Genomic DNA, 18212 nt, shown 5'->3' with positions numbered 1-18212 from the left:
CCATCGTTAGTGTTACCACTGCCTTGATTATTACTATCACCCTCGTTAGTGTTACCACTGCCTTGATTATTACTATCACCATCGTTAGTGTTACCACTGCCTTGATTATCAGCATCACCATTATTGATGAATTTACCCTCCGCACTGCTTAGTGGCTGTTCTGTACTTGTACCGTTGTTGGCTAATTTACCTTTATCACCCTCGCCATGACCTGACTCACCACCGCCAGCATCGCCTGACTGCTTAGTGCTTGTGTCATCGGTCCCTGCTTGGCCATTATCACTGGCATCTGGCTGACTAGAAATATTGTTACCTGTTTTGTCGGTTCTACGATCGTCTGGGTTATCAATATCCCCCTTACCTGAGGCGTCAATCTCGCTACCACCTGGCTGTCTAGGGAAACTGCTGTTGTCTGACCGGCTAGTAGTATTGCTACCTGGCTGTCTAGTGCTAATATTATTACCACCGCTGCCCGGGGACTGATCTGTAGCTCCACTGCCACCATTTCTGGAACCCGTGCCAGTTCTGTCTGGTCGGCTAGTCCCATTGTCACCAGCCCGAGTAACAGTAGAGTTTCCTTCTTTAGTTGTGTCACTTCTGTCAGTACCATCATTGCCAGTACGGTCTGCATTACTGTCGCTGTGCTGTTGGCCATCCCTATTACCATCACTGGCATCTGGCTTACTACTGAGTGTAGCGCTGCCAGGTTGGCTAGATCCTCTGCTTCCTGGTGATTCATCTTCATTGCCGTTACCACTACGGGGTTTGGTAGCAGCGTCTCCGCCCTGACGCCCTGTGTCTCCTTTGTTCGATTGACTGGCGTTGGCACTTCCTGGTGAGTCGGTGCGTGAATTGTCAGGCCTTACGTTGCCGCCACTACCCTTTTCTGTTGTGGCCGCATATGCTAGAGTATTTGTGTTTAAGAATGGCCTGGTACCCGCAGATGAGCCTTCACCCGTGTCTGTGTTCCCTTGCTTGTCTTCCGTGCATCCCACCGACAAGTAGACTGTTGCGTTGATGCAGTGTCCGCTTGGACACCTGTACTCCCATCTCGAACACTCTATAAAAGTGACGCATATGCCAGAATTACGTATAAAATCTAATATCTGCAGCGGCGCTTTGAGATAATCAGGATACGAGTGACGTCAGACAGACCATGATGAGCTTCTCTCATACGAATCGCAGCGTGATCGAGAGATTAAAATCCAAGTGAGATCTAGAAGCAAGGCGCCGTGCATTACACTTACGTTCGTCATATCGGTCATCGCAGTCATCTATACCATCGTGGTAGAAGGACCTGTCTATGCATTTTCCATTGCGACATATGAACTCCGTCTCTGAACAGATATGAGCTACAAGAAACAGGAGCCATCAGCGTCACCAATACTTGCAACGTGCATCGCGAACACAATTTATTTCCACGTTGCCATCGTGCCCTTTATCATCTTATATGTTAGCGCTATTCTGTACAGCATTTTCATTACTGTTATATCTAATTTCTTTCTGCAGACAGCTGTGTCTAGCATGGTGTCTAGCATGGTCGACATGCGTGTTTCGTTCAGCCTATATCGTTGCGAGCTTGTTGTTCTGTCGCCTGCGGACATACGGGCTTCTCGCATAACTTCAACGAGTATTGATGTCTGTCTCTGCGCATACGCGCTGTACACAGTTCCTCTCTATGGCGAATGCGTCCAAAAGCATGTATATTATATTTGAGCATGTTTCATACGTGCACGTTGAATATGCATGTGCCATGGATATCACTATTCGATATATGAGAAGCTCTCGCGTGTCCACTAGTGATGATACAAAATGGATTTGAAATTTATGTAAGGAATATAATCGTAGTTATATCTACAGAACATGTTGAAGTATTTATGCGGTAAGTAAGCGCGTGGACGCTACGTAATCATGCACCTGCTGTAGTAACAGTTCTCCTTGAGTCTCCCGTTGGCATTCGATGCCTGCAGCTCTCTTCAAATGCCTCCTTACCGCCTGAAATTATATTTGCTCTGGAATCCAAGCTGTACGCACGTGCGCGTACGTACGTACGCACGCGCACATAAACTCGCACGCACGCACACTTACACATAGACACACACACACACACACAGACACTCATGCACGTACTTGCGTGCATTGAATTTAACCGTGGTTTCAGCGTATCGTGCTAGCTAATATACTGTAGCATTGGCGAATAATATAGCTATTAATATAGCGAATATATAAATTACGATCATTATCCAACGAATGCGACAAGATGGCCGCAATATTACGAAGCACTATATATATATATATATATATATATATATATATATATATATATATACATATAATAATATAATATAATATGCACGTGCATGCAATAACCTTCATCGCTGTAGTCATCGCATTCTCTCACGCAGTTCATGTAGATGCTAGGTCGCGCGCTGGGGTTCTCCGGCTCGTAGACACACTGACCATCGTTGCACTCGAACCACCACCGCGGACAACCTGTAATCAAGGGGTTAACACACGTGGAGGGTATACCCATCGATTTTCATCCCCATAAATATTTTATTTGGTTTTATATACCAAATCATACACCATCTCGTTGAGTTCCTACGCCGTAGTTCAGTACGAGGCCGTAATGCTGGTGGCAGTGGTATATTGACCCCCGAACCACCTTCTGCTTAAGCTGTGGTGAAATTACGATAGGGCCTACGCCACATACAATCGATTTACGACTACTATTTTATAGAAGGGGGAAGAACAATGCGCTAAGGTTTAGTATCCAAACACGCGCTCTCTCGGTATGTTTGAAGGTAAACGCGACTGACCCTCGTCACTCCCGTCGGAACAGTCCCACTGGCCGTCCCTCCACCATTTCTCGGGTATGCACTCCTGATCCACCGTTAGACATTGGAAGTAGCCGGCTGGACATTCCGTAGCGACTGCCTCTGTAAATAGCAACAAGGCGTTGGGAACTGTTAGCGGGTCGGTGGACGCGTGACGCAGGCGCAGCAGACAACAACGTGTCTAAACGGGCGTTCGCGATTGCTGTAGTACGGAGACGTTCCACCTCTATCCAGCCGCGAATGTCAGTCTTGCTCACAATTGCTGGAATTCTTGATAAATTACAAAACCAAAAGTTTACTGCAATCGTAATAGAAAATCTTCACTACAAGACATTTCTTGTATTAGATATCATGTGAAACAATACGACTGATAGACAAAGTATGAGAATACTAAAGATTGTTTTCACAGAAGGAGACTTTGTATGCTCATAGACGAGTATTAAATATTTATTGTAGCATGCTTATACAATGTATGCAGCGAATAGGCCTATATTGTGACATCGTGAGCGATGCAACATCAGTTGCTGTCATGCAGAAGGACGGGTACAATTACTAGATACCCACATTAAATATTTACACACATTTCTGACAAAAGTAAAAGTGTTCTGGAAAGGTTATGGTATATTGTTAGAGGATAAATCTATACTAGTTTAATCGGAATGACATAACAGCCATTACAGGTAGTGCGTAATATTGACTATATGGCACCAGTGACATTGTGCGACATTAGCGTAAACATATGTCGTAAACATTTATAAATTGCTAGTAGTAAGCGTGAACATTGTCTTTGCTGATACTAGGCATGGTCCATGCAAATAGGACACCACATATTGTTAAGTTAATACCTCGAATTGCATGAATAAGTTAGTATAGTAATCACATTGCAGATAGCAGCGTGTTAATAGTTAATTCTGGCCATGTATAATTATTTCTATGGTAATCTTCTCGCGATGTAGCAACAAAAGCAAAATCAATAACAGCACTAATTATACCCCCGTCATTTACTCGCACAAAACAGCTTATTAACGATTAGTTATAACGACTGCATTCCATTGCATTCACTAATGTTAGAGTGGCTTCTCACTATCGCTAGCACAACTTTCGCTAGATCATGCATGTAGCTTTCTACGACGAACGTCTAACCAATCTTGCTAACTCTTTGCAAGGTAAATTCCAAGGTGCCGTTGGACTATACCTGGCACTACCTGGCGCTCAGTGGATGAAGACGGCATTCGGCGCTGAGCTGAGGTCCCTGTGTCTGTGATTGCTGTATAAACGCCGTAGGGTTAAGATCACGTTCAATAACATTCGCGCATGCAACGTCGATGAGATGTGATGTGTTTACGTGATACGTTTTCAGCAAAGAGAAGAAATGTTGAATAAAATTATTTTACAAAACCGTAAATTGCATTCAAATGATATGTGAACACACAAAGAGACAGAAACTAACAGGAACGCATCTCCCTATCAATCATCAGGATATTATTACATTGGTGCAACACTAAAATGAAATTGCGATATATGGATGGCTTATGATAATGAATTACACGATGTAGAAATAAATTAATTATTGTATAACAAACATATATAAAGTAAACGAATGCAGTACCAAATTAATAAGGTGCCGTTGTCATCCTACTAAAGTGTGGCCGCCATCTACGCATACTCAAGCATGACAATATGGCATAGCATGATGAGCAGAGGGCGAGCTGTTCATGGAATGCAGTGATATTTGAAATATGCTAGACCTAAATGACTCTCGTGTGATGATGCCGAGTACAGTGCCATCTTCACGATCGTGCTGATTTCCGTGCTGCTCATGGATTTAGTGGAGAAAGTAACGCGCTCTCTCTCTCTCTCTCTCTCTCTCTCTCTCTCTCTCTCTCTCTCTCTCTCTCTCTGTCTCTCTCTCTCCTCGCTCTCGTGCTCTTCTCTTGGTCCTCTCTCTCGTTCTCTCTCTCTCCTCTGCTCTCCTCTCCTCCTCGCTCTCTCTCTCTTTCTCTCTCTCGTCTCTCTCTTTACGTCTCTCATCTCTCTATCCTCTCTCTCTCTCTTTCTCTCTACCTCTTCTCTCTCTCTCTCTTTCTCTCTCTCTTCTCTCTCTTCTCTCTCTCTTTCTCTCTTCTCTCTCTCCTCTCTCTCCTTTCTCTCTCTCTCTCTCTGCTCTCTTCTCTCTCTCCTCTCTTTCTTTCCTCTCTCTTCTCGTCTCTCTCTCTCTTCTCTCCTCTCTCTCTTCTCCATCTCTCTCCTATCTCTCTCGTCTCTCATCTCTCTCTCTCTCGCTCTATCTCTGTCTCTCTCTCTCTCCTAAAATCCATGTGCGTTTAAGGCAACCCCCCAGTTGTCTGCGTCTGCCGGCTGTGTCGTGCCTACGTAGCTGTCGTGCCGCAGGTGGATTTTACAGGGTGCGGCAGATTTGCCATGGACAGCTCGCCTATTACTATAACAGCACCCGTTTGCACGAAGCTTACCTTTACCGCACGACCTGCCCACCACAGATTGCGCATCGGCATTTTGCAGAGCAAGAAAATAATAAAATTTTAAACATTTACGTTACAATATTGCGGAGTCGGATAATTTTGATTCGCATTGTGCGATGCATTGCGATTACTAGGAAGGATTATGACTGCGCGTGGGATGTGAGACACGATAAAGGGAATAAGAGGGTGCGTAGGATTCGTTTGGAAGACTGCGTAACCTCCCCAGTTCGCCTGCAGCAAGCAAACTGCGACGGAAATGTATCAGAATCGACAATAATCGGATATACTTTTATCAGTTCCCTGATTCGGTTATGCATGCCACAAAAAAAAATACTGGTCACAGCAATAATATGCGGAACGATATTGGAATAACGGCACCAACAATAGCTTCTCCGTTCGTCTCTCCACCTATTACTGTAATTTAAAAAATTAGCTTCTCATCTGCCTTACACTTTCCCTCTCCCTCTTGGTTTTCTCCCTTCTCTTTTCTCTGCCATGCACACACACGCAACGCCACGCACGCACACACACACACACCACACACACACACAACAGCACACACACCACACAACACCCTCACACACACAGACAGCAACACACACACACACACACACACACACACACCACACACACACACACACACACACACACACACACACACGCACACACACACATATACACACAGACACACGCACGGCACGCGACACCCACGCACGGCATACACCACACGCAGCGCCACACATAACACACAGCGCACACACACACGCACACACACGCACACACACACCTCTCGCCAGGGCGCGTATGCCAGGGATTTTATTTTGGGGGTGGTGGCGGCAATGCATGAGCCACGTGGAAGTGTGGAATCAGGGGCTGCGTAAATCCGTACGAGGAGTGGGGGGCGGGCGACTGATCGGCGATAGCCATCAGCATACTAGCACCCAGAGCGTAAGCCACAAAAAATTTACACACAACGCGCGCGATCAGCGCACGCACGGAACATAACATACACACACACACACAACACTAGAGGCGCGGATCGCAGGCAAATTTTTGAAAAGCGGGTTGTCCAGGGAAAAATAAACGCGCGCACTTTTTTTTGCTTACGTTTTTCTGGGTGTTTTAAAAAAGCTTGCGAAGGCACTTTGGGGGCGTTTGGCGGCGGACCTCCCCAAGATTTTTTTTAAAATTGTCCGTGCATTTCCTGAGCAGCATGCGAGCCAGGTAATGGTGGTGTCTAGAAGCAAAAATTTATCAGATCCGGTCCCCGGACACGCTGCGGACCCCTCATTTGCCCATTTTCTAAGTATTTTTATAACGAATTATACATATTAATATAGAGCGAAATGTTGTATATGCTAGGAATTAAACTGTAGGCGGCTAATACAAGCGAGTTAGGAACATATAGTGTCTAGTAAAATGTGGTGGGGGTAGTGGGCTGGTGTTGGCGGTCCGCACGGTGTGTGTGGGGTTGCGTGCGGCGCGGCCGTGCGTGCGTGCCGTGGCATGCGCGCGCGCGCGTGTGTGTGTGTGTGTAGCTGTGTTGGTCTGTTGTGGTGTGTTTGTGTGCGTGCGTGCGTTGCCGTTGCGCGCGCGGTGCGTGTGTTTGTGCTATGAGTTTTTTTTCCTTGTGGTTTTGTTTGGTGAAAAAATAGGGGGGGTTGTCTCCTCTCCTTTGGACCGCTCCTCCTTCCTTGCCGATAGTGGGTCTCCCTCTCTCTTCTCTCTCCGCGGTCTCTTCGTTGTGATGCTCTCCGCTGCACACACACACACCACACACACACACACCACACACACAGCACACGACACACACACACGCACATATACACACCACACATGCACACGCATACACAGCACACACTAACGACACACACACTTGTGTGTTAACACACACATCACACAACACACACCACACACACACACACACAAAACACACACACACACACACACACACACACACCAGCACACACACACACACACACACACACACCGTTTAATTACATTTATACATGCATACTAACAATGCGACGCACATGGCAAAATTTGACAACCGTACGTTTTTGGCCACAGTGCCGTAGCTACTGCCAGTGCTAGGGGTTGGGGCATGCCCGCCCGGTCTCCTCGATAGTGGTATATAATTGTGGTGATTGTATATGTTAAGCCATTTTTGCGGCCAATATTTGAGCCGTTTTGGGGGGGCGGACCGCCCCCACCCCCTCCCCCCCTGGCTACGCGGTTGTCCTGTGGCTTGGCGCTCTCGCTCTATCGCCTGCTGCTGCTTTTGGGAAGGTGTTTAATTGATGGATTGCCACTTGATTGATTAGCCCAATGACTCTGATGGTGGAGGCGAATGTGTGTGTTTTGTCAACCTCCTAGTGTGCGGATTAACTCTGGGCAAGTTTGTGGGTCGCGGGGGAGGATTTCATGTGGAATCCTAAATTGGGATAAGTGTTATATAACGTATATATTGACAGTGGCTATTAACGGAAGCCCATGTTGCGATTGTCGGTAATTAAAATTCTGGCCGTGTCCCGAATTATATAATATAATAATCATACTGAAATGTTACAGCAAGAAGAAAACTTGGAAATTCATCAATAACAGCCACACCTATCGATCTGGTGCATTTCACGGCTTTCTGTCGGGCATTTCTTCGCGATATAGCAGGCTAGCAGGTGCTGTGTTTTTGTGCGCCACCACTGCAACTCACGAAAAATTAAACATTATATTAACTTTATGAAAGGCAGCCCGTGCGATTAACAATTTTAAAGTGAATTGTTCTATCTGTATATAGAGGTTTGTGAGTGGTTGTTCCCGTATACTCGATGCAGTATGGTAAAGAATGTCGGCGTGACCTATCTCCAGCTCTCTCGATGGGGGATTGATGAGTAGTGTCTTGGGGGGGGTATCCCTTGGAATTATTGGTTGTATAAAATTAGATATCTGGATGCGGTGCTATTGTTGTAACGTGTCCCGGTTTGTGGGTTCTGGCGAATGAGACCCATACACTAAGTCTTGTTTTTTCGTTTTTTTTAGGGTAGATCACAAGGCAATTTTCTGCGCAAACGAGCCTGGTGTGGTAGGTGGAGGAGCCTGTGAAGGGAGTAATCCTTGTGATAGTGGTGCGGTAGCCGATTCGACATGTTGAGGTATTGGTGGTCATGACATGATTGTGGGTGATCATACCAGATAATGTTTGGCGAACGCGTGGGTATAAGCCACAGTATCTGTCGACAAGGAAACTGCGGTCATGCGCGACCTACGCCACGGCCTTGGGATTGCTCGGTGGTTTTGAACGAGAATTGGGTCTGCTAAATCAGAATTCATTGATATATTATTTGTATGAGAATATACTATATATATATATATATACATATATATATATTATGTGATTCCTAATAAAACAAGGCACTTCCATATTACTGTTATTCTTGATTATAAGGAGGAACTATTATTGGAACAAAGAAGGAATCGCACCGCGTTTATTGGCACGTAAACTCTATAGATAAAGAATGCAGCGGATAGATATTGTTGGCTTGCACTGACTCGGCGGCAGCACGGAATCGCTAGTTCGTTGACATGCATGCAGGAATCGGCAACACACACTCTCAAAACTCTGTTGCTTTGTTGGTCCTTATAAACGCATAGAGAACGAATTTCGGGTAACCTTCAACGATCAAAGCGACGAAAGCCGATGCACATGACCGGACCAGCGCTATATCGCCGGTGCACGGACTCTACCAACGTGTGACAGATTCAACAGCAGTTCACGAACAACGTCAACTTTTCTCTCGCATAGACGTCTAAACGCCATAGCGTTTCTCCCCAGTGCCGCTAGGGACGTCGGGCCGACACACGTTACGTGGGCTGCGCACACAATCGCGCGGCAGGTGTATCCGTGTTGTTAGTCACGTGCTCGACAGCGATCGATGGCGTCCCTACTTCTGTCGGCTATACTGAGGTATATATACGTGCGGCGTATACACGCGCTGCTACGGTAAACATATTAATGATTTCTGCTGGGTTAGTACGATCAAGCATTATCGACGCTCACCGTCAGACGAGGCTCTTTAACGGCGGCTAGTTAGTTTCTATATGTTAGTCGATACTTTTCGGCCGCAAATTACTGCAGCTAAGCGGCGAATTAATTACCGTTAAAGGCTCGGCATGTGTTATCAGCGCTATTCATGCTACGTGCGATAATACAGCCGCATATCGAGAACGACAACATGTAGCGCAGGTTACTTGCGAAGCCTTGGTGGTGTTCTCACGTTGAAATGTCAGTGCGCGAATAGACTGTGGATGGTATTGTACGAGATAATGAACCCATTACTTTTCGTGAGGCGATAAGCGCTAATAAGAACGAAGCGAGCTTCCTCGCATTACATAATGATATTAATCTATCGCTGCATAGTGTACAACGATAGGGTGCCGTATAGCTAGCTATACGGTCGTCCGCCGGACAGGATACACAGAAGCTGCTGGTCTGCGTTTGCTTCCCTCACACATCTCTATACACCTCGCTAATCAATAATTACAGATTGCTGCCCCCCAAGGGAGCATCTGTCAGATCCTAGAGTCATTTCATCTTTAATGAACAGTATTTTGCACTTAGGCAATATTCAACTCGATCGAAAGCCAAATTGACCCGGGCAATTTTGCGAGTAAATGAATAATGAACTCAACTCTCCGCTGGCTTTATTAGGTCGATTAGCCTTGCCTTTTCTATGTAAGTTTTTCTAAACTTCTCGACAGCAAGTTGTAACGGTCGGCTTTCCGTGAGTAATAAACAACACAATAATATTATTATGTGATGAATAGTGTCGAGTCATATGGCTGGATACGCATACGCGCGGCCGCCATATTGTCTGGTGACCATATTTCGCCCACCAATGAATTCTGAGTGAGTAATCGTGCAGCACACGCATATATATATATATATACATTCATATATATATATATAATTATAATTATATATATATATATACTTTGCATATTTTATGTTATGATAATAATTCGCGGCTGTAAGTTTGGTTGCCCTGGTGACGTTCCCGAGGTATAGCCGAACGCAATGAGACACGAAGATTCTTGGAACGTGCATTAGCAGGCGCCCAACGGAATATATTTCTATTTGTCAAATCCGAGTTACGATTTCCATCATTCTCGGACAAAGTATTGGTCTTTTTATAAACCCTTAAATTTGCATGTTAAACGTACAATATAAAACTATTTAAAGTTTTAAATTATTGTCGTATCCTGTAGTGTATGAGGGCAAATTTTTCACGAGAGTCAAGGAGTCGGGTCTGTCTGTCTTGCCGGGAGATGATTCAGCCGTATTAACACCAGGACAGTCATAGGTGATTTAACATGTGTTAACTTACATGTGTTTTTCTGAATGAGACAGCAGTAACCGAAACGCGACGCGAACCGGATACAATTTAATTAGTTTAATTCATCTTTGATTTGCCTTACAGTTGATCACATACCGAAATTAATCACTTAATCCTTTCTTGTTTTACGTTGCCGTTATATTGCTTGTTTTGCTAATTATAGGTTATATTGTTAAAAACCAGTGGAATATCTATAAATAACTCCCAATTCATGAACACCGAAGATTATTAAAGACTTGACAAGGCTGATCATCTCTGCCACGGTTACGCTAAATCCGTGTCTATATGAATGCATAGTTCAACGTAGCTCCAAGAAACGGTATTGCTAGGGTTAGCATACCTGTATATTGACGTTAGTCACACAGCCGGGTTGGGTTAAGTTCAACGTACAGTACGGCTTTATTTCACGCTGCAGGTGTGATAACATCACATACTAGGAATTTATATTTGTCGTATATAATTTAGGAAGCCATCGCGATGCTTGGTAAATATTACATGCAAATCAATATTATGATGGTGCAGAACAACTGCTAAAACGAAGGCGGAGGTGGGTGCCTATGTGCATAGAACCTCACAAAGAGACTAGTCAGAACCAAATCTCATCAAGAGATGGCACAGTCAATCTTGAGCCAAGCACAGCCAAGCACAGCCTTCTTGAAACAGATGGCACAGTCAATAGCCTCAACCATAACCTTAATTTATTCCTATTTCCAAATTCAATGGAGCAAGGCTGATTACAGAAGATTGAAAGAAGGCATTCGTTACACCAATCTTCAGGAAAGTCGACAGAAACAAAACCTCAAATTAGTCCTCAAGGCTTGAGAAATAGGAAGTCATGTGAGAGCTAGCTAATAGTCACGCTCCGGGGTCTAGCAGATGACTTAAACAGCAGACAGCAAACAGATGTCAACTTACAACTTCAGATAAAGATTACAACTTCAGATGAAGATTACAACTTCAGATGAAGATTACAACTTCAGATAAAGATTACAACTTCAGATGAAGATTACAACTTCAGATGAAGGTTACAACTTCAGTAAGACTATTGATAAGGACTTGATGGAATCGCTCATAAATAATCTTGCGGGCTGGTTCCAACATAGCTCTAGTAACTATAACCCGCGTACGGTTGCAGCTGGGCTATAGGATCAGCCATTACAAATGCTCGGTACCAACTTACTCCAGCCAGTCAGCGGGAACTAGTTCCCGCTCACTGGCGCTGCTGCAGCGCCACAAAAAATGGCCGTTTGAAGTTCGCAAATCGAATGTTCGTTCACAAGAAATACCGCAAGTAGACCATTTCAACGATAGTTAGAGGTTCAATTTTAGTAGCGGATATAACTTAAGACATATTCACTTCGGATAAGAGGCATTAATTGCCTACCACAGGCGTTTTATAGCCGCGAGTAAACGTGACTAAGTTGGTCCCGCGCATCCCTAATGGCTGGTCCTACAGCCCAGCGGCAACCGTACGCGGGCTATAGTTACTAAAGCTAGTTCCAAGAGGTCGTCGTTTAGGGGCAACGATCTAAACCAGCATATGTCATTCCAAGGCTTCCCGTAAAGAAAGGTTATCGCCCCCTACTGTTCGCTGTTTACATTCACGACTGGGCCTCGAGAAAATTGGCTCTCCAATAAGTCTTTTTTGCCGTTGCCAGCATGCTGTGCAGAATAACAAATACAGACAAAGAAGCTGAACCACTTCGACAGACCTAGTCCAGCGCTAACGATTGGCTAGAAGAAAGACAAAAAGGAGAGGGAATATAACCACGCATGCGTGTGCGTTCATGCATATGTGTGATCGCGTGTGTGCGTTGGTGCATACATGGGAGCATGCGTACGTACGTGAATGTCTGTTAATGTGTCTGTGTGAGGGAGAGGAAAAAAGAAAGTGAGAGGGGCAATAGGGATAGCAGAGACAAAAAAATGTGTGTGGGTCGAGGTGTGTGCTTGTACGCTGTGCATATAGGCTCACCTGTGATATGATGGTCACTTTCACAATTAGTGCCAACAGGTTGGTGTATTTACTCACCACGCTATATAATATATGGTCACGTATCTAGCACGTTCTCCGCGTTTGGTCGATATATCAGGCAGCCTGTACATGCTTCGCTAATCAAAATGGTGTATGGTGTAGGGTATTTGTATGCGCCCGTGCATGCGTGCGCAGCGCTCGTGTTTGTGTGCCACACTGTTTGCAATCTATGCGCATGTGAGTGAGACACAACTCACATCCAGATAAATACCTTAGTTTAAGATAAATTCATTAAATTGCGTCCCCATTAATCCAGCAAAACAAATAGAAGCTAAGTAAGGAAATCTGAATAAATGTTGTTATCATACGTCATTCCTGTATTTTGTACGTTCATATTACAGTCGCGCGATATTCATGTAACTTAAATAAAATTTCAAATCGAAAATTTTGATTCGCGTTAAAGCTTTCATGATGCAACTGTTTGTTTTCACTGCGCAGGCTTTGTCAACATTGCGTACTTTAATTTCGCAACATTGCGCATTTTGATTGTCAACATTGCGTACTTTAATTTCGCAACATTGCGCATTTTGATGTAAACAACGTCAACGTCAGTGTCAACGTCAACATTGCGCATTTTGATGTAAACATTGGATACTTTTGACACTACCTTTCGGCAGCCCACAATAACGCACTCTGCTTGCGTGGTGGTCATTGTAAATGAGAAGAAAACGAAAGATTTTCTTGTCAATCGATTTTCTAGTCAATATATGGTTGTGTCTGCGTCAGGGGCGCAAATCCAGGGGGGACATGCCCCCCTCACAAATTTTCAGAGGGGGGACATCATATCAAATGTCCCCTCCCCCCCACGATTTTGGATCACCATGATTTTGTGTGTAAGTGTGTAAGTGGTGTGTGTGTGTGTGTGTGTGGTGTGTGTGTGTGTGTGTGTTGTGTGTGTGTGTGTGTGTGTGTGTGTTTGTGAAGTCTTCTTCTTCTTTCTTCTTCTCGGTCACTACACTACACTCGGCCAGCCAGCTGCAGCACACAGGAACTTGGCACGGTGGTTGAAAGCCTCAAGGTCTCCCAGGGCTACAGGGCTCTGGCAATAAGGGGCATTTCAGGAGATGTCCATAGTCTGGTCCTCCCCGAATAGTTTGTGAAGTGAGAACCTTTTTATTGTGTGTGATAGTGCGTCAACGATTTCCCTTTCTTTCCCTTTTTTTTCTTTTTTTTTGCCAGTTTTCATTTCATTCAAGTGCATTTCAGAGCATAATAATGATCAATCACAACTTAAGAAAAATGTGTCTTGATAAAATTTAGTACCGTTTCTTTTTTACAACTGTTTTTTTTCTTATATTAAATAATTCTTATGCAGAAATCATCAAAGAAAGTATGTTTATAAAAGTTTAGGAGAATATCACTCACATTAGACACTGATTCAAGGATTAAGCTGAGAACACGAGCTATATTCACGCAAAGAGGACACTGAGTAACTGAGCATCGGTTTTAATAATGTATTTCATTGCAAATTGATGATATATATACACGCATATTATGATATGACTGGACCCACATAATAACGGACCAATTTATTTTGTGATCAGCTTCAACACCAAAATGATTGGTTTTCTGCTTTTTGTTTTCTTGATTTTATGACTGCATGTGGACACCCTTTTCGTAATCTTATCACAAACCAAATGCATGTGTGGTGTGTGTGTTGTGTGTGTGTGTGTGTGTGTGTGTGTGTGTGTGTGTGTGTGTGTGTGTGTGTGTGTGTGTCGTGCGTGTGTGTGTGCAGGGGCGTGTACAGGAGGGGGGTCCAAGGGTCCGAATCCCTCCCTGCTGCGCAGAAAACGCATCTGAGGGGGTCTAATTTCAAGACCCCCCCCCCTTCGCGTACTCGCTAGCTGGTGTCCCCCCTCCACATTTCAAAATGGATTTTCGCGCCTTGGTTTGTGTGCGTTATTATTATGTTCGGATGTAATGATGAATCAGTAAAACTTTCCGATTACCGATTTCCTTTCATAACAACAAGTTCCTGGTGCGCTTCATACACGTGATGTTCGACCAGAAGCTGAAGCGTGTCCGTGTAATGGCGTTCCAGCACAAAACAATTAGCGTAGAAAAGCTTCTGATCACACACAACACACGCTGAAGCATGTCCGGTGCGATTATCTACGCGTAAAACGTTACGTTACGAGCTTTTACGCAGTCGGTCACATAAATTAACAACAAATTTGCTATTAAAACCTATATTTACACCACTACTGATATATATATATATGCTCATGTAAAGAGAACGGGAAAGGGGGAACGAGGGGAGAGAAAAAGAGAGACAGACATAGAGAGGATGGGGTAGGGGGGGTTTATGTCTCTATAACGACTGAAAAATACAAAATATTCTTCAATAGATAGAGGATACAGTCGGGTATAAAACAAAAATAGTTTGGAAATAATTTGTATGGCTATTCGATTAAGTTAATTATGATTGAACGAGTTGTTATCGGTATAGGGAACTGAAATGGTGTGGTGTGGTAGTAATGGTGCATAAAAACGATTTTCTTAAATAAAGTGTCGATGATTTAAGACACCGTCCAATCTAACCGATACCTAATCAATCACCAAGACCAAAGAGAGGCGCATACAGGTGTACTAGCCAACAGAAATGAAAGGGAGCCGATCACAATGTTGGGAATGGCGCTGACACCAATAACGATGACGTTGTAAGGAATCACCACAGCAAACAGCATGACGGGCGCATATGGCACGATGCTAGTACACCGTGAGATGTTATAGTAGTAAACGCTGATGGCGTGTCACCTGAGAGCTCGCGGGAAGGCTGCTGTTTGTACACGTGCTACGCTCTTGTTGCATCGATCACGCAACGACCGAGTCATCAGCCAAATTACGCAGAAAGTGAAAATATGATGGAAATGTGGCATAAACCAGATGTAGACCTACTATCCAGCAATCTTATTAGCTATCTGATGGCAACAAAAATCTGTGCGGCTAGAGCGTCAGTCACAGGTAAACGCATGCAGGCGAGTGCGCCTATTATTAGTCATTATTATGGGTAAGGTATAGCCCAGAGGTACCTTATAATACCTTATAAGTGGTATACTTTGTAAGAGCCTAATACCTTATTTGAGGTACCTTATAAGCCTCAGCTGTATCGTTTCGTCTGGAGGGCTTTACTGTCTGCGTTATGTTGCTATTATCGCTGTGTTCGGGATATCATGTCTGGCTGCACGTGTGCACGTGTGCGTATGTGCGTGCGTGCGTGTGTGTGTGTGTGTGTGTGTGTGTGTGTGTGTGTGTGTGTGTGTGTGTGTGTGTGCGTGCGTGCGTGCGTGTGCACGCGCGCGTGTGCGCGCATCTGTATGGGGGAAGTGTGGGTGTGTTTGCCCGTCTGTGTATTGGCGGTGCGTGTTTGTTTGTTTGTGTTTGCGCGTGCGTGCGTGCACTCGTGTGTGCGCTTATGTGCGTTGGCGCAAGGCGCTGTGCGTGTGATTTTTATTAATCAAGTATAAAAGCGCAACGTTATGCCTCAGTCCTCTATATACGTACGTTCTATATACGTGCGTTTTCATGGGGTCCGTAAATATTCATAATATCAGCATGTTAAACAAATACTTTGATGTGAATTGTTATGACGTATGCCGACCATGTCACCTTTTCACGAAAAGAATATTCGTAGAAAATAAATATATATTTGTTTGCGATACGAGTAATTACTAACACACAAAATATCTTCAAACTATTTGCCCATGAGATTTTGTATGAGACTAAGCAAAACCTCTGGGCAATTTAATTATTATGTACACCAAAAATGTTCGCTATATGCAATATGCGAGAGTGGCAACTGTTTTTTAACATCCGATGGATCGGCAAAATATAGGAAGCATATGATGCACCTTAACCTGAAAGACTAAAGAAACCAAAACTGTTGTTTTTGCTTCATGTTTTCTCAAATGTACGCTGGTTCGTTTACCAATTAAGGAGACATTGACACTCTACATATTACGGCGAATCGCCGATATGATCATGCTTGTATTGTACTGGAAAAGGTTGTTGTTTTCTCCGCTCCGGCATCGTAGAATCGTAGAGTTGTAAAGTTGTTGATCTCCGCTCCGGAATCGTAGCAGCGTCGAGTTAGCAAAAGGTAGCAGATTGTAGCAAATAGACGACAATGGATAGCAATTGTAGTAAGAGTAAAGACGATGTGGTCGCAGAAATTATTCTTGAAGACTGACTTTCTCCACTAGATCGTCTCTCGTCTCTTCCTCTGGGTAATAACTTTGTATGATCTTTCGTCCTCCGTGCCTATTTATACGTTTCCGAAAACAGCCCGGCGACATTTGTATCCGACCTGTTTTTCGTCATTAGCGGCCGGACCTTGGCTCGTAGGTGTGGCGCGTCGCGTCACCCATCCTCGGCGCCATCCTGTCGCCACCGTTTGCTGAATACAATACTTGTTTGCCGCTGTGTAACCCTCTCTCTCTCTTTTCTCTCTCTAAGGCCACTAATGACCAACAATTGCTTGCTTGTGTAGTTTAATTCATAATCAACGTGAGACGTAATTGATTGAAGAAACAGGGGGCGTACGCTAGCGTCGTCGAGTCATTAATAATGTAGACACCGATATCAGCGAAGTTTGATTCCGATTCATCCTCGTGGGAGTTAGCTATCTTATACATACGGCCAACCTACGCATGCACCTCTAGCTGTACGTAAGATCCGTGTGCGTGCGTTGGTGCGTATGTCCATACGTGTCATTGTGTGTGTTGGGGAGCGATTTTTTGCATGGATGTATAATATTTTACATATACATAAAGCCATGAAGAAAGGAAAATCATGAATAAGATTGCAACTAATGATTAATAGCATGAAAGTAGAAGAGTGAGTATAAATAATGATTAAAAATCAACAAATTAACTCCTGTAAGAGACATGATATATCATTGTTGTCATTGCACTTTGGTGATCGCCAACAATAACCTGAAATGAAACAAAAATCGCTATTTGTTTAGAGGTTCGCCTTACCTGTTACAACGTGGCCGACGGTGACGAGGACGAATGCGAAGCATCGCATTAACACGTGCATTGCTGCTCCCGGATCACCTCCTTCTGCCTATACTCATCTCTCACCGAGACCAAAACTTCCTTCGTCTCTCTCTCTCTCTCTCTTTCTCTCTCTCTATCTCTCTCTCTCTCTCTCTTTCTCTCTCTCTATCTCTCCGTCTCTCGTCTTTACACACGCTATATATCTCTAGCAACGTGAGTCTGACGAGTGTACGCCTCACCGACGCGCTGCATGCGTTCTTGTTACCTGTCCGCCGAATTGGCGCAGGCGAAAATCGTTGCAGCGGCAAAACAGCGCCGGAGTGACGTCATGCGCACGAGATCTGCAGAGGCTTCCTTACGAGATAGCGCTTTCACGTACGTGAAATCAACGAGCGAATGTAAGCGACGTGTTCATCTAGTAATCAGTCTGATACAGTCCGTGCTGCAGAAGACGCGAAAAGTGCGGA

General features: G+C 44.3%; 1 protein-coding gene across 1 annotated transcript in view; it reads right to left on the bottom strand.

Annotated features, from left to right (window-relative positions):
- Positions 1-17870, bottom strand: part of LOC106820827 — a 24330-nt gene extending 6460 nt beyond the window's left edge. The window contains exons 1-6 of the mRNA XM_014825398.1: positions 17725-17870; positions 2820-2939; positions 2371-2493; positions 1918-1995; positions 1248-1352; positions 464-1060 (exon numbers count right to left, since the gene is read on the bottom strand). Coding sequence (XP_014680884.1) covers positions 464-1060; positions 1248-1352; positions 1918-1995; positions 2371-2493; positions 2820-2939; positions 17725-17785 — 1084 coding nt within the window. The 5' untranslated portion in view covers positions 17786-17870. The remainder of the gene's footprint in view (positions 1-463; positions 1061-1247; positions 1353-1917; positions 1996-2370; positions 2494-2819; positions 2940-17724) is intronic.
- Positions 17871-18212: the final 342 nt, after the last annotated feature.

The sequence above is a fragment of the Priapulus caudatus genome, unplaced genomic scaffold (assembly GCF_000485595.1).
Source record: "Priapulus caudatus unplaced genomic scaffold, Priapulus_caudatus-5.0.1 Scaffold49, whole genome shotgun sequence".
Taxonomy (NCBI): Eukaryota; Metazoa; Priapulida; class Priapulimorpha; order Priapulimorphida; family Priapulidae; genus Priapulus; species Priapulus caudatus.
This window is presented reverse-complemented; position numbering and strand designations above follow the sequence as displayed.